The sequence below is a fragment of the Nipponia nippon genome, unplaced genomic scaffold, assembly GCF_047370975.1.
Source record: "Nipponia nippon isolate SJK-2023a ecotype South Korea unplaced genomic scaffold, ASM4737097v1 scaffold_5, whole genome shotgun sequence".
Lineage (NCBI taxonomy): Eukaryota > Metazoa > Chordata > Aves > Pelecaniformes > Threskiornithidae > Nipponia > Nipponia nippon.
Genome location: NW_028262369.1, coordinates 16,506,042 through 16,527,877, shown reverse-complemented (window position 1 = coordinate 16,527,877; position 21,836 = coordinate 16,506,042). Strand labels below are relative to the sequence as shown.

At 44.6% G+C, this 21,836-nt stretch overlaps 1 protein-coding gene and 1 long non-coding RNA gene across 3 annotated transcripts; one reads left to right on the top strand and one right to left on the bottom strand.

The window, feature by feature from the left end:
• The first annotated feature begins 2,433 nt into the window (after positions 1-2,433).
• On the top strand, positions 2,434-14,904 carry LOC148052051 (uncharacterized). 2 transcript variants are annotated; one of them, XR_015699085.1, is made up of 3 exons: positions 2,434-2,576; positions 7,518-7,610; positions 14,484-14,904. It is a non-coding gene; the product is annotated as an uncharacterized LOC148052051 (long non-coding RNA). The 2 variants fall into 2 exon arrangements; XR_015699086.1 differs by lacking the exon at positions 14,484-14,904 and adding an exon at positions 8,838-8,958.
• Positions 6,374-17,054, bottom strand: C1QTNF8 (C1q and TNF related 8). Its single transcript, XM_009467836.2, has 3 exons — positions 16,763-17,054; positions 8,707-8,947; positions 6,374-7,939 (listed from the first exon to the last, which is right to left on the bottom strand). Exons 2-3 carry the CDS (start codon positions 8,930-8,932, stop codon positions 7,392-7,394), a joined length of 774 nt encoding a protein of 257 aa, XP_009466111.1. The 5' UTR covers positions 8,933-8,947; positions 16,763-17,054; the 3' UTR covers positions 6,374-7,391.
• Positions 17,055-21,836: the final 4,782 nt, after the last annotated feature.

The following is a 21,836-nucleotide window of genomic DNA, read 5'->3' as shown; positions in this document are numbered from 1 at the left end:
CACCCCTGGCTGCTCTGTCTGCAGGCACAGCCCAATGGTTTGGGAAATATCGTTCCCAACCTCCTACCCAAGCAGACTAAAGGGCAAGGGTGGGGAAGCAGCCGATGTCTGCATAGCATGTGCAGGCCAAAGTCTCTGGCCTTTTAGCTATGTATTGCTCCCTGGCTTGTAAGTGGTTTCTATTTGTTTTAACACTTTCCTATTCTATCTCCTGCATTTTATCTGCTACTTTAAATCTTTCTTAGTGAATAGGTTCTTAATAGAATCATTAAGTTCCATTCAACTCGGCCAAACACAACCCATTAGCCTTATTTGTTGCCTGGTTTCCTTATCTGCATTGATGTTATCTGCCTGTTCCTGCTGTAAAATAAAAGTTTCCTTATTGAGAGGAAGAAAGTAGTTTGCCGAAGGCAGAGGTTCCTCTTGTTCTTACCCTGACCGACAGACAGGTGTCCTTCCAGAAAGCCAGGAAGGATGAAACCTCACCACAAACAGCCTCCTTACCCAAAAAAAGGCTGCAAGATGGGAATGCAGTGTCTGTTGGATACCCCCGCTGCAACAGATTGTAGCATCCCCCTGATAGAGGGAGGTGAGCACCATAAGCAGAGCAGGCAGGAGACAGGCACTGCATGGCAATGCATGTTCGCAATATTAGCAAATCCACTGAGCAGCTGACATTTAAGCACCAAGTGTCAGAGGCGCTGCAGACCTGCAGAGCACACCCACACCATAGATGTTCTCACACATCCCCAAACATGCTCAGGATGAATTTTACAGGTTTTAGTTTTCATGTGATCATTGCTTTTAAGACTTGGTTACCTGAAGAGAGGTTTCATAAAGGGATGGGGAGGGTAATTAGACTTCCAAAAGTGTTCGGCCCATCCTCAAAGCAAACTGCTTAGTGCCTAAACAGGCTTATGGCACAGCACACCTGAACACAGCATGCCCAACAAGGGATCAAAGGAGCAACACTAAACTGCTGCTGGGGAGAAGCATGTTTGCTGTCAGGTCCAATTCTGAATATGTACAGACAGAAAAAGCATGCAAAGAGCTAGATCTTAGAGGAACTGAACATTTTGAGTGAAAGTTGGCAGAATAGGGATTTTACTAGTCTCGTTTGGCTGGGAAAACCCTGATTCATGCTAACTCACAGCCCTTAAGCTTATGATCAGCCAGAAGAGAACTGTGATTACAGCAGTTACTAAGGGATGGCTTATTACTGTAGGCTGAAATCAAATCAAGGAATCAGGCTATCTTTGAAGAGCACAGTTGAAATACTGAACACAGAGGAAGATTGCAGGTTTAGCAACCCTAGGCCTGGCTCAGAGAGCTGCTGTAAAACAGAGAGCAGCAGCAGGACAAGCACATCCTCACTCCAGGACAGCACAAGGACATGGAGAGCAGGAGAAAGCACAGGAGCCAGATTGCTTTAGTGGTTAGCTCAGGGCACAGTGTCAGTCCTCCCAGGTCCTCCTCTCACCTGGCTTTGACTCCTCATTACCACCATAGGGGTGCAAGCAAGGCAATTAACTGTGCTTCAGCTTCACTGCTAAACCTACAGCAAGATGAAGACCTAATCTTCACCTGCTGCTCTATTTATTGAGAATTAGAAAGCACTATAAGGGCTCTCTTAAAGAAAATTACTTTTACTTTGAAGCTTACTAGAACAGTCTGAGAGAGTCAATGAACTAGTTGAGAAGTTTAATCAACTTAGATGAGGCTGACAGTACAGAGCAGCAACATTTGATAAAGCAAGCATACAGGAACAGAATAATTAGAAAAGAAAACAGGGAGCACACAGAGGTTTTAGTTTCCTTGATGTCATTTGGCATCAAAAGCACTAAGCACCAGCCCAGTCACCAGCTCTGCCAGGTATAACAAGCTCTAATAGTACTGTAAGAGCTATTAACCTGAACACTGGTTGGTTGTCACAGCCAGGATTATAAACCCTTTAACACCTCTTTCAGGAGAGTATTTCTGAGTAGTTATAGCATTATTTAAAGGTGGCACAAAAAAGGTACTAAATTCTTTAAGAGCAAAGTTATCTTCTAGGGCAGTGAAGAAATTGCAGGACCAGCAATAGGGTCAGCAAAGGTCCTTGTAACAACACCCTCACACTCAGCACTGCTGCAGCTCATCACAGGCAACAGAAACAGAGAAAAAAGCCAATATATTCAGAGTACTGTGAAAAAAGAAAAACTCTTATCTATAATGTTTTCCCCAGCACCTCACTTATTAAACCTACATGAAACTCACCTCCCCCAGCAAATCCAAAATGGGCCAGTCTTTCCTGCTGCCTTATATAGCCCCTCTGCTTGTTAAGGCAGACTCAGGTGGGCTCCATGTAATTTACTGTTTCTCCATATAAAGAGGAGTTCAAGCACCACCCCTAAATTCTACTTCAGGAAAGGGGAAGGGAAAGAAGAAGAAGAAGAAAAGTCTATACTATTTTTAAGCTTCTGAAGAAAATAGGGTCAGATCTTGTTAGGTATTTCTGTGTTTAAACTCAGAGAAGTGGTGTTTTTAGGTTAAGTCTGTAAGTGGAAGGATTTTTTTTCCTGTCTTATATCTGCAAGGTAAGAACTAAGAAAATGAGCAAAAGCAAGTTATAGAGCAATTATGTAGCTAAGTAAGGACTCTGCAGAAACCCTACAAGTCATAATGCAATGCTTCATTTAGTGCAATCATGTGAGGAAGAGTAGTGAATGAGCACATTTGGAAGTCATAAGATAGATTTAAGCACAGGATTTAATGGGGCAGATAGATCCCCAGTAATTACTGAGCTGTGCTGCAGGATTTCTTATGTGTGGGATTGCGATATTAGAAATTGCAGCTGAAGCATACTTAAAGCAATGTGAAAGCAGGCCTGTCTCAGCTTCTTCATATGGGGATTTTTAGTGGGAACTATTTCTTGTGGCTTTTTCAGGCTTTTCTCAATTAAAAAAAAAGCTGAAACTTGAATATACAGGAAAAGAAGGCTAAAGGGGTGTTGCGCAGCTATGTAGTGCATTCCTCTGCTCTAAGCTAGAGCTGCCCTTATGGTCCCTGGCAGATCCTAGGATGCTATTGAAGGCTTCCTGGGGTGGAGAGCTTGCCTTTCATGCTGCTGCTACTTGTGGAGTCTGATTCTCCTTCTACTGGAAGGGTTTTTTCCTTACATTGAATATAAATCTGCCCCTCTCCCAGTGGATGTGGGCAGGTGACTTGCTTGCTCTCTTCCATTCATCATCTTTTTTGGTATGAGGACAGATGCTGTCCCAGCACACTCTCTCATTGTGAGGTGCTTTTCTGGGGCTCTGATGCCAAAGAAATGAAGGAGAGGATGTTAGATGAATTTATCTCCTCCTTATTGCCAAATTTTAGTCTAGTAAATGTAAATCTCATATAGGTTTGCAGTCGGAAAACAAAGGGTATGTTGTCTTAAAGCGTTTTAATCTTCCTATGCCAGCCAAAAGATATTTTTGCGGGGTAGATGCTTCTCATCTGATGTTTTCCATAATCTTTCTGTTGTTATAGAAGGCCCCCATTATCCATTTACAGCTCCTTGTATAAGATCTCAACAGGTTCCTCTGCTTCCCCTATTTCTGGCCCTGCCCCAAGGACAGGGAAGGTTATTTTGGCAAATTGGTTTATTGGTGCCTTGTACCATGGGGGCTTCATCTCCCACAAGGATTCTGTCCTGAGAGGGACGTACAGGAGAACTAATGTTCTTAATAAAATGCACCTGTGATTTATGGCAGCTGAGGCAGTTTTGTCATTTTTGTGTAATATTGTTCACTGAAGGATTTGGAAAAAAGATTCTGACAGATCCCTGATGATATTTCAAAGCATGAAATACAAAGTGCCAATTTAGGGAAATAATTGGAAAAATAAATACGAATTAAGGTTTTTTCCTTTTTATTTAGATTTCTGCACTTAACCCCCCCACTTTTTTCTCTTCAAAAGAGAACTTTAGAAGTTTTGTTCAAAGTTTGGTTTCCAAGCCACATATTGCTGGAAAAAAAAGGGATTTAAATTCTGTTCCTATAAGAGAGACCCTGGCAGGCTGCCTGTATGCTGATGAGCAGATCTCAAATATTTGTGCCTTGGATTTAGCTCATTAAACTTCTCTAAACAGGGATGCTTGTCCCAGCCCTTGAAGTTGGAAAAAAAACTTGATGGATACATTCAAAAGGCTGCAGTAAGAATGTCAATTCAACTTGGCAGGTTGAGACTTCTAGTGCTTTGATGCAATAAATGACTAATTTGAATAATGTATGCAACCCAATAAGCTTTTTCATTATTTGAAAGGTTATTCTGCACCTGAAACCAATGTGGCTTTAATGATTTACCTGCTTATGCCACTGGCATATCAGTCATGAGCATTTTGAATGTGTCCTATTGCCTCAATAACCAGAGTCTCTCTGTGTGTCTAGGTGTTAAGGAGATATGCATATATAGTGATATAGATGGATGGATTTTTGCTTGCTTCCTGGTGGAAAGTAACTTTTCCAAAGTCAGTGTGGATTGAATATGAACATGTTCTGGATGTGTTTTTTTCCAGTGCTGGATTAAGCACTGTCAATAACCCCAGCTAAGCATGACATTTTAAGAGGGCTGGATCATTTTTTCTTTTTAATTATAGCCAATGCAGCAAACTGCAGATGGGGGTGAGCCGAAGCTGTGGTGATACTGCTCAATATGTGAGGAACGTTAGACAGCTCTGTGACCACATCAGCCCCAGCAAATAATCCCTGCTCTACCACAGGCATCTCATGAGGTCCTCTGCCAGCAGTATCCTGCACCCAGAGTATGACTTTCTGTAGCTGCAAAATCTAGGTCTGGGTGGGGAATGATTCAGAAGTAGGGATGGAAGAGAGGGGGAGGGAAAGATTTTGAGCTCTCAAATGTGGTACATGGCTGGGAAAAACAGCCTGGAAATACCTTCACTGAGTCCAGTGCAGTGGAAAGGTTTCTGCTTGTGCATGTGTTTGTGCAGGGCTGGCATCTCCCCATTAGTGCTCTCAGCACTAAGTGGTGTGCTGCAAATAAGCAATGCAGCCATTAGGGCTTTTACCATCATCCTAATGGAAACAGCTGATTAGGAAGCTTTTTTAGAAGGAGGGTGGGGAGGAAATGCTTTGCAATGGCCTGGCCTAAGCAGTTGGAATAGCTGACAGCAGATCAGTGGAGGATCTGTATAAAATGCCTTTGGAAGTGCTTTTTAAAGTTTTGCAAGTTTCCCACTTTTCAGGGTTGCAGGCTGTGATGGAAGCAAGAGCAGACATGATGTTTCAAGGCTTGTAGACCCATTTTCATCGTGCGTTTACTTAGCTGATGGGCTACTTAAAAGTTCCTGTCTTCATGAAGATTGTGAGATCTCAAAGATGTGGTATTTACTTTACAGCAAGGGGTCATTAACTTTTCTGTCTCCCCATCCTGATACTTGATGATGGCTGTTTACTGGCCTGCAAGGAAAGGAGTTGGTGTCATAGAATCATAGAATGGTTTGAGTTGGAAGGTACTTTAAAGATCATCTGGTTCCAACACTCCTGCTATGGGCAGAGACACCTTTCACTAGACCAGGTTGCTCAAAGCCCCATCCAGCCTGGCCATCCAACATTTCCAGGGAGGGGACATCCACAACTTCTGTGGGCGACCTGTTCCAGTGCCTCACCACCCTCATAGTAAAGAACTTCTTCCTTATATCTAATCTAAATCTACTCTCTTTCCATTTGTAGCCATAACCCCTTGTCCTATCACTATGCTCCCTTGTAAAAGGTCCATCTCCAGCTTTCTTGTAGGCCCCCTTCAGGTATTGGAAGGCTGCTATAAGGTCTCCCCAGAGCCTTTTCTCCAGGCTGAACAACCTCAGCTCTCTCAGCCTGTCCTCGTAGGAGAGGTGTTCCAGCCCACTGATCATCTTTGTGGCCCTCCTCTGGACTTGCTCCATCAGGTCCATGTCCTTATGTTGGGGGCCCCAGAGCTGAATGCAATACTCCAGGTGAGGCCTCACAAGAGTGAAGTAGAGGGGGAGAATCACCTCCCTTGACCTGCTGGTCATGCTTCTTTTGATGGAGCCCAGGATATGGTCAGTCTAGTTTCTGGAGTCCTTTGGTGTTAAAGTAACCAAAATTGCCACCTGAGATGATTATGTGGGTCTGTATGTTCAGTCTAGTGCTTTTAGCCCTATACTGTGAAAAAGTTTATGGAGATAAGATAAACAAAACCAGGATACTCAAGCAAGTGTACTCAAAGCAATATCTTTATTTCAGCTGCTTTTCCAAACAGCTGTGGATAGGCGAGGTACAGCAGTGAAGCAATTTGCCTAGCAAGAACTTTTCATATATCCTTCATGCAAATGGCTTGGGATACAAACAAGAGACTGGGGGAATGGGCAAGGAGGAACTGGGAAAAACGTTTCTTGCTGCTGCATGTACCATTCCGCTGTTATGTCAATAAAGTTTTAGGAAAAAAGAAACCAAATCCCCTAAAATATCCCTGGTTGCAGTAAAACACCTTTTTTTTCTTCCCTGGTTTCTTCTCCACTTTCCCAAAATGAGGGTGCTACAGGATGGTAGTTTTCAGACATGAGCATGGCCTCAAATTCCAGCTTGGGAATGACAACTCTGAAATTGGATCCTAAGGCAAGGCCCACCATTTTCCTTAAAATGGGAAATACACATGTTCCCAGCCATGCTGGATGTTCTTGTGTGAGAAGTATTGCTAGCAGTACAGAAGACTAGCAAAGTTACAGCATATGGTTACAGCTATACTTAAAACTATGTGCCTCTGAAAAAGTTTTGCCAGATCAATATCCTGTTATTTATCTAATTCTAGCATTATGATCTCATAATGTAATACTACATGAAATGGAACAAGAACATATTTTAGGGTAAGTGTACTGTGCAAAATATTGTTCTTAGCACTGGTGCATTCTTGCAGACCTGGTGTAGGTGGTGAGTGTGGGCTCTTATTAGCAATACTGCCCACTGCAAAGATACCCAAGTATTTTTGTAGGAGTAAGGACATTCCTTAACTAGCACCCAGATAACCGGTATCTGATGACCCTTGGATATAATTAAAATGTCTTCTCTAAAGCAGAGCAAAGAGGTTAAATTTTTGCTAACAACTCGGCAAACTCTTCAGGGATATTACTGGGGATCTATACAGGGCTGCAGAACTGAGGCCTTCTGTGTACTTCTCCAAGGCACATAAGGGCCGAAGCCTTCTCGGTACTTGTGTAGCTTGCATCGCCTTGAAGTACGGTCACCTCCATCCACACAGGTGTTCTTGGCATGGACATACAACCCTGTCAGCAGGCCAGGAGGCCTGTAATCCTTCCAAGTGGAACTAGACATATGCATTTCTAAGAGGGAACACAAAGCTTTGAGCCTAAAGCTGATGCATGGCTACTCTACAGCTGGCTTGATTAAATGGCCATTGAAGATGATGTAAACATCAGACTCCTCACTATAGATGGCATTTTCTCGCTCCCGCTTGAACATCCTCACCCAGACCTCCTCTCCTTCCTGCAGGTCCAGCATCAGGCTCTGGCTCTGCATGATGCTGCGATCGCTGGGCTGGGCATAGAGGATGGCCACCTCTTTCTCATTCTTCATCAAGTGCAGGTAGGTCTCCTTGAAGTTCCAGGTGTGGACATTGAGGCTGAAGTAGTAGATTCCTGCCACATAGCAGAAGAACTTCCCCGAGAACATGTTGAAGTGCTTATAGAGGTTCACAAACTCGGTGTCAAAAGTAACATGCTGGAAGTAGTCTGAGCTATGAAGGGGTTTTCTCCGACCCACTGAGAAGGCAGCATAGAGCTGCTTGCAGGAATGGCCTTGTGGGCCAGGCTGGCCTTTCTGTCCCTTCCGTCCATTAAAGCCACGTAGCCCTCTTTCTCCTTCCTTCCCAACTGCTCCAGGGTAACCTTTCTCTCCCATTTCACCCTTCTCACCTGCGAGCATAAAGGAAAACCTTGTCAAACGCAAGCGTGCAAAGCCCAAGCTGCAGATACATCCTGCTGGAGATGACCAGCAAAGCAGCTGTGCTAAAACACTGTTTTCCCAGGACAGATATCTAGAAGCATTGGTCAGACACCAGCACCCTCCTAATTCTCAGAAGGATGAAAATGCCAGGTGAAAGCTTGGCTCTGCTGAGCTTGTGGTGCCAATGTCTAATAGTGGAACTCCGTGGCCTGACTAGACTGGTTACATGAATCCAGTATTCATGAACCCAGCCCCTTCGTGCAGAGGTTTGGGCAAGAAAAGTTACCGATTTTGCTGAGGTCTGATTTGGGCCTGGGAGAGGTGGTTGGGTTTGTCTGGTCTCCGTATCCCCACTCACAGGACTCCCTGGCATGTCTCCTGTATTACATGCTTAATTTTTTTTGCCTGCCTTACTGAGACAAAAAATGTACAAATGAAAAAGTGACTGTCTTTCCTAGTTTCTAACTCTACCGTTCAGTAATTCTGTGATAACATTTTCATCTGGTTTTGAGTGTGACCTGACTTGAGCTTCCAGTGATTCTGGTTTTTGATGGATTAGAGCCTTTGCCAACTCTTCTCACTTGCACATGTTTACAGTCTGTACCATGTCACCCCTTGACCTTCTTTTGGGTAAATAAAGTGGATGAGTTTCTTAGTGTAGGGAGGAGCACAGCTTGCAAAATGAGGGTGAGCAAGTAAGACAAAGGATGTTATCACAGTAGTCAGCTTTACCCACCTTTGAGGATGGTGATATCTATAGTGGGCTGGACTTTGGGTACTGAATAGGCAGGGTCGCTGCTCATCCTTATGTATCGCGAGGAGATGATGGAGACGGGCTGCTCTGAAGGCCCGCAACATCGCACGCAGGAGAGGCGCCGTGGTTCCCGTCTCGGCAGACCCTTTTCCAGCATGGCACCGATGTTTGCAGTAGACACCAAGAGCAGGAGAAACACAGCGCTCATCTTCAGTGGAGCCAGCTGGACCGAGCAAAGGAACAGAAATTATTAACATGGTGATTCAAATCAGAGCTTCTGATGGGCCATCTGTTAATGTTACCGCAAGGTGCATTTCTTCTATTAATTATTAGCTTATCTTGTAGTGGCACCAGGAGACTCCAGGTAGGAAGGGTGCCCCACTGCATACTGTTTACAAGCAATAGAAAAGGTAATCTCTGTCTCTCATTACCTACAGTTGAAATATCTGACAAGAGACACCAGGTAAACAAAAGAAGAAGAAAAAAAAAAAAAACAAAAAACAAAAAACCAACGAACCAACAAAAAAAAAAAACCCTGCTGAGATCAGAAGCTAAGGCTGAGATGCTTAAAGCAGTCATAGCAAGCTCTGCTCAAGGCACGCTTGCTGCCTGGATGCTGTTGGAACAGCCCTAGCAAAAGGTGCTGGGTAAAAGACTCAGTGTTGCTCTGTTGGTTACTGTTTCTTGCATTGCCATTCTGAAAAAATCAAAATCAGATGCAGAAAATGAAACTTTATTTAAATATAGATCCTAAACCTGTTTTTTGTTTTGTTTTATTTTTTTCAGGAAAAACCTGAAGGAAAATGAAACTAAAAAAATCAAAAGCATTTCTCTTTAGGTAGTCTCTCTTAGCCTCTTGGTGGTAACCTCTTTCCAAGGTGACCTAGCCAAGCAGTTTGTGGCTTTGACCACATCCATATGCTGTTCCTAGCAGAATTTCTGTGTACGCTTTCAATTTTTATTTTCCAATGTGCAGAATGGAAAGCCAAATAGCTGCAACAGACAGACTGAACTGGGATTTGCTCTCCACAAACACTAGGCGGTTTTTTTTGAGATCATCTATTATGTTTTCATCTTCTACTGGCAAGCTCCAAAGGCCCTGAATACTGGGTGAAATGAACAGAGAGAAAATGTTTCAGGTGGTGCAAAGGAGGCCAGTTTTCTCTAGCTCCCCATTGGCTTCCTTCCTAGGGAGGGATTGGAGCCGGAGACAGGCAACTGCCTCCTCATACCATGTACAATTAGTGTCATTCTGCTGATTGCAGTGGTGTTTCATACAAGACAGATTTTGGACCAATGCCTTTTTGGACCTTATCCAAAGTCCAATTAGTTGGATGGACTCTTGTTGACCTCAGGCTGGGAACAGCTTTTACAGCTCTTCTACCAGCTTTAATTCCTGGAATAGTTGCGGAAGGTAGTAGCTAGATGCCCTGGCTTTCAGAAATAGTTCAATGAACACAGATTCCAGCTGCAGAGTGAGGGAGGGGATCTTGCCTTGGAGCTCTACAAAGGATTCACTGGGCACAAAATGGACCAGTTAAGAAAATATGAAAAAAAAAAAAAAAAGTGTCAGTCTGGGGCAAGGTACTTGGATTGTACCAGCATTCTTGGGAGATGCTTTCTTCTAGTTCTTACCTGCCCCAAAACAACTGTCATTCACACCTTTTATTACTTGATGTAATCCAGCTTCCTGGAAACCTGATGAATACTTATTAGCAGCAACATAATAACTTTTCTTCTGACAGCAGTGAAAGTTCTTTCATCAAATCTGTCATAACTTGAAATGATCTTTTTATTCATAATTGCACCTTATTCTTGGTACAAGTCTGAGGGGGGATTAATACTCCTTTTATATCAGTGTTCAGGGCCTGAATTTCATTTTCATTAAGTTTTTTTAATTTTCATTCACTTCTTAAGCCATCTTTGTGCTGCTGAACAGGAACAGAAATGCAATGCAAGTCTAAATGGGCAGCAGGTCATAAATAACCAGCCCATACATGACCAGAACAAAGTTTGCACTGCAGAGAGCATTTGGGGTCCATGTAATATTTCTGGGGTCTCCTCTGCAGTGATTACAGTTTGTGCATATACATAATGGTCTAAAGAAGACACCATGTTCACTCAGAGTCCCAGGCAATAAGGGCCAGTATAGCCTCTTTGGGATTAAAAGCTATTTAGCCCTTCTCAGGAGTGTGGTTTGTCAATAACCTGGGGATAAAGTATAGGGCATTTGATTGCATTATCAGAACATTAAAACTGGAGGACATAATTGCTTATAATACCTTCATGAAGGAGAAAGAGCATTCATTAAGAGGGGTATTCATAATGAGTAGAAGGGAAAGGATTCATAAATATGAAGAAATTACTTTACATTTTTATAGGCCATTATTCTCCCCAAGATGAATGACTTTCCTATATTTAGAAGTGACTTAAGGAGGAAAAAAAAAGTCTGGGTGAAAAATTAGTGTTCAGGTTGTGCACATTTTACATTACTGTAATCTGAGCACCCATTGAAGAAATCATGGCCACTTGCATGATTCATGAAGACTGATTACTCAAGTTATTGGCTAGAAATTGCATTTGGAAAAAAAAAAAACAATGAAGCAAACGATGCAACAATCCAGCCAGTTCAGGGCATCCTAGAGTTGGCACCCCCACACCACATTTTCCTTCAAAAAGTTAGTGAAGTTAGTTCACTAAAGTGGCAGAAACATGTATTTGGTTGCAATATCTGTGGCTAGGTGAAACCTTAATGAAGTATGTGAATAAACAGAGTTTCAGATTTGCAGTTTGCTCATAACATACAAGAAAAGCACAGGAGAAGAAGTAAAATAAGAAAGAGATGGAGAGAAAGCAGTCTGAGATGACTGCAAGGACAATGAATTCAGCAGTATGGGATTATATTTGCAACATATCCAGCACAAAACCAGAGATCAGGTGAAGGAAAACTCCCAAACCAGAGAAATCAAATGTGCAACAGGGAAAGAAACAAACCTGATAAGGATTTTCTTATAATAAGATCATGTCAATCTGGAGAAAAGAATGATTTGAGCCAAATTTCAGAGGAGAAGCAAATACAACTCTTGTGGTGGTGGGGAAGTCAAATCTGACACCTTAACAAAAAAAAAAGATACGAAAAGGATGAAGCTCAATTTAAGACCTGTGAGGCAAATGAGAGGTTGTTTTTAGCCATTTGTTTTTTCCCTTAAAGATAATTATTGTGACCTTATTTTGTCAAATGTGGCGATGATGGATTTGACTTCAGCTGCACAGGTTTATCTTCTTGAGAAGACAGCAAACAACAACCTTGGCTTTGCTCGGCTATGGCCATGACTCACTAGAGCACAGGTTGGGAGGCTCCCTCTCCCGCACATCATTCAGATCCCCACACGGGAGGGACATACGTCCTCCTTTCCACTGCGATCCAACATGCTCATTAGTGCCTGAAATGATGCATTACTACCACACCAAATCCCCCAAGGCTGCAAAACTGAGTATGTTACTCCTTGTCATCCTTCATGACACCACTCTAGAGATGGACAGAAGCACGCTGAAAGCAACAGATTAAAACTGGAAGAATAAATTATTGTCTTTGTCTTCTGTACAGGGAGCCTGCAAATCACAACCTGGTTCGATCCAGAAATCTTGTTTTTCCTGTCAGGTAGAAAAATCCACAGATGATGACAGACACACAGGCATCCTAATGGCTGGGAGGAAAACTGGTCTCACGTCTTTGGAAACTTTAAAGTCCATAAATGTTTCACCTGAGGACAAGAAGATGATCTCAGTCCTCCCTGTCTCAAACCCATTTTTTTAGTTCAGCTTCTTTGGCTCTGCTTTTAGCTTGGGTTCATTTTGAAACAGTTGGTTGACAACTGATGAGTTTGAAATGTTTCAGTTGAAAAGCTTGTGGCGATGTGTAGAAAAATGTAAATTGTTTTGATGCTTCTGACTCTTCTTGCAAAATGCTCACGAAGCAGAAAGCTCACCAGAAGGCTGAGCGCAAGACCTGTTTTGTTGCAATAGCTAATTTCAAAACAAATGACTTGTTCTTTCCATAAGACTTTCAAGCCTCCCCGCTCCAAAGCCATGAAACACAGCATAGGCCCCAGCCTCTGCAAGTGGAACCAGGATGAAACCCAACAACCAAGTGTGAATTTAATCTGATGCTAAGGAAGAAATTCTGTTTGTGCTAAATGGACAGATCTATCTTTTGGGCAATATTTTGGCAAAAAAAAAGAAAATTTATGAATGATGAAATGAGACATCTGAACCTGATGAAAAGGCAGTTAATTTCAGTGAATTTTGGTGATGCGGATGGCTGGTGGTTGTTTGCGTTCGTTACATTAGAATATATATTATTGTTGGAGAGCTGTTTAAATGTAACGAAAGGTTTCTTTGACTGAAACTACCCTTTAGCTAAGGTTTAAAAAGACTGTTTTCTTTTTCTGTCCCTTTTCTTCCTCCCTGAACTTCTGAGTAGAAAGACAATATTTAAATATTACCAAAAGGGATTGTTTGTTCAGGTATTTCTGCCTGGCCCAAAACAAGAAGAAAAAGCAAGTGAAAATGTCAGTCTCCTTGCCTTAAATTCAAGCAGTCCCGTTGTTCAAATGCTTTTGAAAGGGTGTGTCTGTCTTTCTAACCAGAGCTGGCGATACGAACCCTTTAATGGGTGCTGCACTGGCAGAGCCCAGGCACAGTGCTGGTGAGGATGCTATGCCCAGACCAGGGACACTGTTGTCTACCATGCTCAATCCAAGGCAGAACAAATGATTAAATAATGTATTTTTGCTCTGCACTGACCTTGGAAGTACCCTGACTTAAAATATAATCCATCAAGCTTTTTATTTACACATTTTTTACCTGCTATGAACAACCTGCATCAAACGTGCTGGTTTTCCAGTGACACCTGGCATTCCCAGTGTCTGCCAGCAAAAAAAGCCAAATTTCTCCATGCAGGGCTTTAGAGATGCCACAGACTTTGCTGGGGAAGGGCAGAAACCATTAGTTCCAGTTCAGGGAGTTAAATGATGTGATTCTTTCTTCTTATGTGCAACTTCTTATTTAAATATATTTTCTTGACACTATTACAGCTGGAGAGAGCACTTTGATTGATTTTTTTGGTTCATGATTGAGTTTAATCTTATAGCTCAAGGTAGACAGCTTATGTATGAGGCGCATTTGCTCATGCAAAGCTTTTTAATGATTCTGTGTACCTGAAGAATTTTAACACTTTGATGTAAAGTAACACATCTGGGTAATCGAAATGTTAAGAAATTCCCACAATATCTGCAAAAATAGCTTACTTGCTCTGCACACAGAGAAAATAAAGCAAGGATGCAAAGCAAGTCAGCCTGGAAGCTGGACCAAAAAGTTTTCCCTGTGGTTAGCAACATAAAGTTTGCAACCTGAACTGTAATCTTGGCCAAACCTTGTCTGGTCCATTGGCACTGCAAGTGGCCCCTGTGGGATGTATAGGTCATGTCAAAGGTACAGCTCTACATTAATCTACCCCAGCCCATGTTTTTACTAGGTACAGTGGAAGTATGTCCTTACCTTGCAGGGATGCTCGAAGAATAAATCCCACTAATAACTGTGTTGAGCTCACACGCTGCGATATTGAGAGTTCACAAGGCAGAAATTGCTCTTGGATCCTTGAGCTGTGATTTAAATTTCTGCTAACATTTTCCTTCCTGTTATTCCTAGGGCTTCACTCAGAAAAGCAATCTATGACTCTCTTTGCTTTAAATTCACAGTGCACAGGACAACGCCAGCCACTGCCCATTTTAATTAGTGACAAATCTTGACTGAAAACCCAAGAGGGCAGTTGAGACTAAAACCTTTCTTGCACCGCAGAGATGGAAAACACATGGATGTGTCAGTCTCGAACCTCAGCATCGTTCCAGAGATGGAAAATATTCCAGTTCTGCTTTTTTAGCTTTTGTCGTGTTTCAAGGGTCAACCTCCTCACTGCTCCAGACCTCCTTGCATTGCCAGCAGCAGGAAACGAAGCATCGTTAGGGCCGGGTTTGTCTGGACACTGGACTTCCTCTTGGAAATTATTTGTTCGGGATTTTTTTTATTTTCTTCCCCAGGAGGATCTAAAATTTCTTTATGAGTAACTTATTGCAGAAAAGCCCAAAACACTGAAGGAGCTTGTGCGTTTTCCAAGGCAAAGCTGTGACAGCCCAGTGGTTCCTCTGGCCACGATGCCAGAGCTGAGCATGGGGCAGCTCCTCTCTGACACGATGCTGCAGAGATGCTTCGCTCGACCTGAGCATCAGGAGCCCATCTGCAGCCATGAAGTGACTTAAAGGCTTACAGACAAGAATATTTGGATCCCAAAAAGCAACATGGTTTAAAAATTTCTGCTGTCTGCAGTGTTTTGCAGATGACTGATGTTAACGCCCTCTTGTCCGCAGTGTTTATACAACGCCCTGGGGTGAAGCAGAAGAGGGGTTGGGAGAGCTGCTAGAGACAGCCAGGTCAGCTTGAACCCTGTGAGTTGTGAGCAAGGTGGGAACAGAGGCAAAGCCAGGATCCAGCCATGGAGAGGTCCAGGGATGTTACCTGCATCCATATTTGTAATAGCCTGGGTGAATGTTTGGTCAGTGAGTTTGTAGCTCCATTTTAAATTACTATCTGGCTTGTTTTTTATTTTCTGGTGCTTTTTTAGCGTGTGCCTATTTCCAATGTGGACGAATTGCCCTAATTCATCTGTCCCAGGAGGACCTGTGAAACACCTTCACCCCCACTAGTATGTGCCCCTGAGCAGCAGCAGCTCGTGCGGTCACCACGCGCTCTCTGCAGCTGTGATTTCACCTATCAGGGATGTGAAGAGGATCCCAAGCAAATATCCCTTCCTATTACCTGCACACACTTAGACCTGGGGGATTGTATGGATTTAATGCAGTCCCCTGCAGGCACTATGGGAGGAGAGGCTGTGCCTGTAAGGAAATGTTCTCATGCACCTGGGCACCTGCATCTTCGCATGGTACTCCCTTTCCTGGTCTGTGGTAGGGGCTGTTATCACACTTAGCACAGACGGGGAGCAAAAGGATGTTTGCTGTTTCCTAAAGAAACAACTTTTCCCTTGCTCCTTCTGTTCTTCCCTGCCTGCACCTCCGACACCAGGAACATGCCTACAATATCCTGCAAATGGCCCTGCTCCGGGCTAGGCGGCTCCTTGAAAGCACTCCCATCTCCATAGCAAGCCCAGACAGTGATTCAGCCTGGCGCTGCCGAGGCACAGGGCAAGTTACAGTAAGTCATTCCCAGGGCAGCTTCTCTGATAGAGTAAATCACCCTGATGAACTGGACGGCACCCAACTCTCCTTCACCCTTCCCAGCGGAAAGGCAGCTTTCCCGTGGCTTGCCACCACTGACTCAGCTGCTCCAGGAACTCAGCTTTCTGTGTGCCAAAATAAAGCAGGCAGACATGTCCCTGCAGCAGGTCCGGTGTGGTGTGCTGTGCTGGGTGGGTGGGAGCACCAGGGCACAGGTGCTGACAGCAGCAGGACTGTCCTGGCAGGGCACCGCTGCAAAGCCCTGCTTGTGGTTCAGGAGCAAGTAGCACATTTCGAACGGCTGCAGTTCCCTGGTGAGGCTGGAGAAGCAGAGTCCCCTGAAAGTTTCTGCATCTGCGGAGGATGCCAGAAAACGGCTCTTTCCTGACGTGGGCTCCCGTGGTGGTGGGGGAGCCTGCATCAGATTGGGCACCATCCCCATCCCGCTGCTCAGGCACAGCTAAAAGCAAAATCAGACTATAGGGAAGCATCATTCTGGAGTGCTAAGGGTGCTTAATGAAACAAGGAGTGTTAGTAGAAACAAATTAAAGCCAGCTCGGCAATAACCTGGCCTTGCACTTTTTTTGCTTGCTGTAGTGAAGCTGAAAAAGTGAGACGGAGCAGCCCAGGCAGAGACCACCTCTTTTTATGACTCACCCAAGCAACCTGCTTCTGCAGGGTGGGAACACTTTGTTCCCTGTAGCAATAGCATTTTTTTCCCCCAACTTATTCAGATCCGTTTAACTTACCTTGTGACTCAGAACCCTCTGTCTTTTACTTTCTTTGCTGTTGCTTAGCAGGATGCATAATATGAAAGCTGCTGTTCATTCAGGTTTTTCAGTTCTCGGTGGCTGCTGCAGCTTCCTAGCTGGAGTCCAAATGAAACACTGAAAGTCAGTCTGGCTCCTTATGAAACCCAGCAGCTAGGTTGTTTGCAAAAGCAGGGTGTTTTCTTGTTTCTTTGCTTGCATCAACTCGTGCTGGGTTCCTGTGCTTTTGTCCTGCTATAGTTTCCTTAGGACTCGCAGCCAGTCTGTCGGGTTGCACGGTGCCTCTCACAATGATGGAAATGAAGACCAAAAAATTTGTGAATATAAAAAAAAAAAATATCAAAAAACCACAGACCCAAAACCACATCCAGTGTTCCAGCCAAGAGAGAAAGTGCTGGGATCACATGGAAATAATTTTTCTTTGGGAGATTTCAGCATCTTTTTAGGCAGGAGAAAGGAGGAAAAAAAAAAACAAAACAAACCCACAGTAAAATCTCTGGCTTTTGTGCATGAGCTGCACGAGTAGCAAAAGCCTCTTGAAGGGGTCCAGCAATGGAAACTGCCCCTGCAGTGACGCTGAGGGAAGGTGCAGGTGTGTGTCCGGGTGCCTGGGGACAGGCCAGCACCAAGGGAAGATGTCACCCCCACTGTCCCATGCACCTCTGTGCTGAAAAACAAACCGGTGGCTCTTTGCTTCTGTGTGAGCACATTTGGGGCCAGTCTCAGGAAGGTGATGTGCAGCAGCAGTATGCTGTTTTCCCTCCTTGCTTCAGAGGTTTAGGGGATAACGCCTCATGCCGAACCATGACAGAATGCGGTGAGTGTTAGCATCCTACGAATGGGAAAGGAAGGGGAGGTCAAACACAAGCACAGGGGTGAAACTTCCTCAGTGTGTGTTTGCAGTCTTGTCCCATCGCTGCCGATTGCTGGTGTTGTGTTTTGCACTAACTTTTCCATGACACCCAGGCCGCTATTTCACATAATTGGGACTGAACTACAGACTCCTCTGGCTGACTGCAGCAATGACAGCCAGGGTGCCACAAGGGCCTGTGTGGGACGGGAGGCATAGAGACTGTCTCTGAAGGAGGCTGAGCAGAGGGCATCTTCAGAGAAGCTGGCCGGCCCTGTCCTGCCCAGGCTGGCACATCTGCTGAGGAGTGCACGGTGGTCCTGGCCACATCTGAGTCCCTCGGGAAGGCTGGTGGCTCCCACAGTCCCTGTGCTCATGGCAGCAACGAGGCTGCAGAACTGAGCACAGCATGGCACACTGCTGCGTGCTGGCAGGTTCACCAGGAGACATTGTGGGATGTAGCACAGATTGCTCTTTTCCAAGGGACTGCTGAGACAAAGTCTCTCGGGACAGCAAGAGCAGACATGGGGGTTTCAGAGCACACTGAACATCGCACGCCTCCCTGGCTCCGGGGCAGAGCAGCACTGCACCAGTGCTGTTTGATTTTAGCGCCCACACTTTCTTAGCTGAAATTGCAAACTTGGTCATTTCCAGCCCTTGGAAAAAAGCACATTGGTAGTTTTATTTAAAACCAGGTTTGGGCTCTACATTTGTTTTTTTTGGTTTGGGTTTTTTTCCTTTCTTCTTTCTTTTTCTGTTTTGCAACCGCCTCCCATTAATCGTAATAGAGGAAGTTAAAAGAGATGGGTATCCTATATAGTGCAAGCTCCAGCATCATTCCTGAACTAAGACTGAAAAAGAAAACCAATGCTTTTGGTTGTTCTGAGAACATCAGGAGGGGAAAGGTGTTTTGTCCTCTCGCAGTGCCCTTCCCTACTTCAGTCTCTGCCTTATGTAAGGGAGGAGGAGATGTGAGAGCACCTTGGGAACCTCTCTGCTTTTTCGAAACCCCTTCAAAGCCTCCCCATCCCTCCCTGACCCAGCCATGCAGGGGACATCTCAGCCAAGGTCCTCAGCGATGTCCTCCATCTCTGCTCCAGGTGCTGATGTGCCCCAGCTCCTAAATGCTCTGCACTGCTGTACCCACCGCCTGTCCCCCATAGCTCAGAGCCCTGGATCAGAGGCAGGAGACAGCTGTCACGATGGAAAAGGGGTTTTGCACAACTTTGGAGAATTAAATAAGAAACAAACCAACCTTTAAAGCTGTAGGTGGACCTGGGTTATATAAAGGAGAACTCAGACTTATGTTGGGAATGTTTTTATATTGGTGGTGTTAAATAAAACTAGCAGGTGATTAAAACAGACTGCAACCAGAGTGATGAGGAGAGGGAACAGGGGCTATTGGGGAGTGAGGGCAGCCCCCATACCAAGGGGGAGGGAAGATTTACACGTGCTGCCAGTGCTGTACTGGAAGGCTCCGTTAGCAAGGACCAGTGAGGAGAAATGTAGAGGTTTACTGCTGTCCCGGCACGAACCCGAGCAGCGTCCAGCTCTCCATGAGTCACCCTCCGGTGCAGGGCTTCTCCAGCCCAGCCTTCCTGGACCCCTCCCGTCGCCATCCCCTCCTGCTGCAGCAGTGGTCCCCATCACGGCCCTGCATGGATGGGCAGGAGCAGACTGCACCAGCCAGAAGCCACCTGGAAACGGGCACATGGAGCCCCATGCAGCAAGGGGTGAAATGCGGCTGCAGCCTTTCCAAAGCTGCCAGGAAAAGAAAAGCCTTACTCATGCTCTTTTTGGAAGGACCGCAAACAGTCTCTAAGAAAAGAAATGACTTTGCCTCAGAAATGCCAACCAAAAGCCTTTCCTGTCATCTTCTCTGTTCTGGATTAAACATCAAATTTGTGTAATCTTTTCTCATCCATCGTGTTTGCCAGGTATCCTGCTCTCTCCTCTTGGTGCTGGTCAGCACCTTTCGTAGAAGGCAGAGGTTTCTCCATGTGTCCTGCACTGGTGCCTCCAAAGCCAACCCGCTAGAGTTGCTGCATTCATTTACTTGGTCCCACAAATCATCTGAACTCCAGAAGCAAATATTCTGAATTAATGCATTTGTCACTGTCAGTAGAGGCACCATATAGGTGACATCAATGCCTTTTCAGGATTTGGGTCTATCTGCCTCCCAGAAGCAGATCAGCAGCGTGTCCTGAGCACCCTGTGCACGCTTCACACAGTTTCTTTCCTTTCTTTGTCATCTGTCAAATATTTATAATTAGAACACAATTAATAAATAACATCTATGAGCCCTGCTGAGACACAGGAGCTGCTTTGCATCAAGTACGTCCTTGCAACAAGAACCAATGCAAACAAAAGTGTGAAGGCAAATGCCAAAGCACTTAAAGCAGAGTGAACGGCGCCCTGGAGATTGAAGTTTTGTTCCTGACTCTGCTGCCAATGGCGTGGGGTTTTGGGAAAGTTCCCCTCTGCCCTCCTGGAGATGGCATGTCTCTTCTCCCATTCTTTGTGGCCTATTTTTAGACTAAGTTCTTCAGGGCAAAAAAAAGCATAATCAGAGTGCAACTGGGCAGAGCTCTGGTTTCACAGGGGGGTGTGAGGCCGCCACTGAGAGCTTACTTGCATGGATATAAAAATAATTTATAGATGTAACTCAATCAAAAGAGTGTTTGGGGCTCTGAAAATTATCTTAGCTGGTCAAAAACTGTCCAAAACCAGTCTATATGAGAGATTTTTGTTTTTACTCTGAAACTTAGGACATAAGGAAAATGTTATGGTAACCAGCGCCTGGCATGAGAGCTGGCGTCTCCAGATTAAACAGGTTTTCTGCCTCTTAAAATGACAGCCTCCTTTTTTGAAATAATAATCACATTCAAGGAAGAAGGATATTTCTGTTTACACAGTTGATTTCTAAAGCTTGGCTTTTGTCCATGCAGGGAGCAAGGGAAAAAAAAAATCAGTTCTGCACACTGTTGAAGGCTTGCAGCAAATTAGTAAGAAACTGTGCGATAGAGCAGCGAGTTCAGGGCATGCTGAGCCTGTCTGCCTCCTCTCTGCTAGAGAGTGGGGGCAGTTATTGCAATGAATGCAATAAGAAATTAAGCAATACTCAGCTAGAAAATGAACACACCCATGGTAAATTTAAGGGACATAACAGGTCAGCTGGCAAAGCCATGCTTTTCTTTGCAGCCTTGGTGTGCTGAAATTGGTCTGGTCTACAGGGAAGTGAATGCTTCTTTCTAATCAGTTAATTGATAAAGTGCCTACGTTTTAGGAGGGTGCTGGCTTCGTGCTGCAGGAAGAGGAGCTTTGCCTATTTGGGAACATGTGCTCAAGGGCAAGCATTTATGGCTTGGAAAGGACACCCAGAGACAGGCACATACATGAGCTCTTGTTCCAGGTAGCCACTATCGGTGACCCTCTGCTGAACCGGCGATGTGGGTCAGCTGCGGCATGCTGGGATGCTGGAGCCTCTGTGCTCTGCAAACGCATTTCCCTACGTGGTCAAGCCGCAGTCACAGCTCTGCTTGCGTAAAAAGGCGTTGGAAATGTCTCAGCCAGTGTCCACAGGCACGCTCATCCTTTCTCCTGCTTTTAAGTGAAGGCATATCTTTTATTTTTTTTTAGCTTTCAAAGACACTATATATAATGGCTGAAGTTATTTGAGTTGTAACCAGCTATTTAAATGAAAAGGCATGTTTTATATGGATTTTTCCACTGCACTGAACTCAGTGAGAGTGATGTGTGTTTGCTCTCCCCTCCTGCTCAAGGCTGGGGCTCTGTGCCATGGCAACGCCTGCACCGCGTGGCAGAGACACACAGATGATTCCTATGGAAACATTAAATATTAAACTAAGTTTCCTCCTGGCTTTCTGCTGGGGTGTCATTTGGGATCACAACAGCCCCCTGGCAGTCACAAAATGCAGCCAAACCTCTGTGGTGTTTAACTAACAGCCCAGACGATGCATGGGGAGCTGGGAGGGTGTGTGCAGAGATATGATGAATGCAGTGGCTGTACAAAACTCCAAAGCAAAGTGGAAAAAGTGAAGAGCAACTCTCTATGCTCTGCCATGTCAGCCAGGCAGCTCAGGAAGAGTTTTTCAAAGCCTCTGATATACTAATCCCCAACCAATAATATAATTTAATGCAATAAAATGTATACATATATGAGCATGTGTAAGTGTGTCGTGC

Coding starts and splice junctions, on each gene's coding strand:
- C1QTNF8 (XM_009467836.2), bottom strand. CDS start 8,932: ATGAGCGCTGTGTTTCTCCTGCTCTTGGTGTCTACTGCAAACATCGGT. Junction 7,940..8,706: donor AGATATCACCATCCTCAAAG/GTGGGTAAAGCT, acceptor TTATGCTCGCAG/GTGAGAAGGGTGAAATGGGA.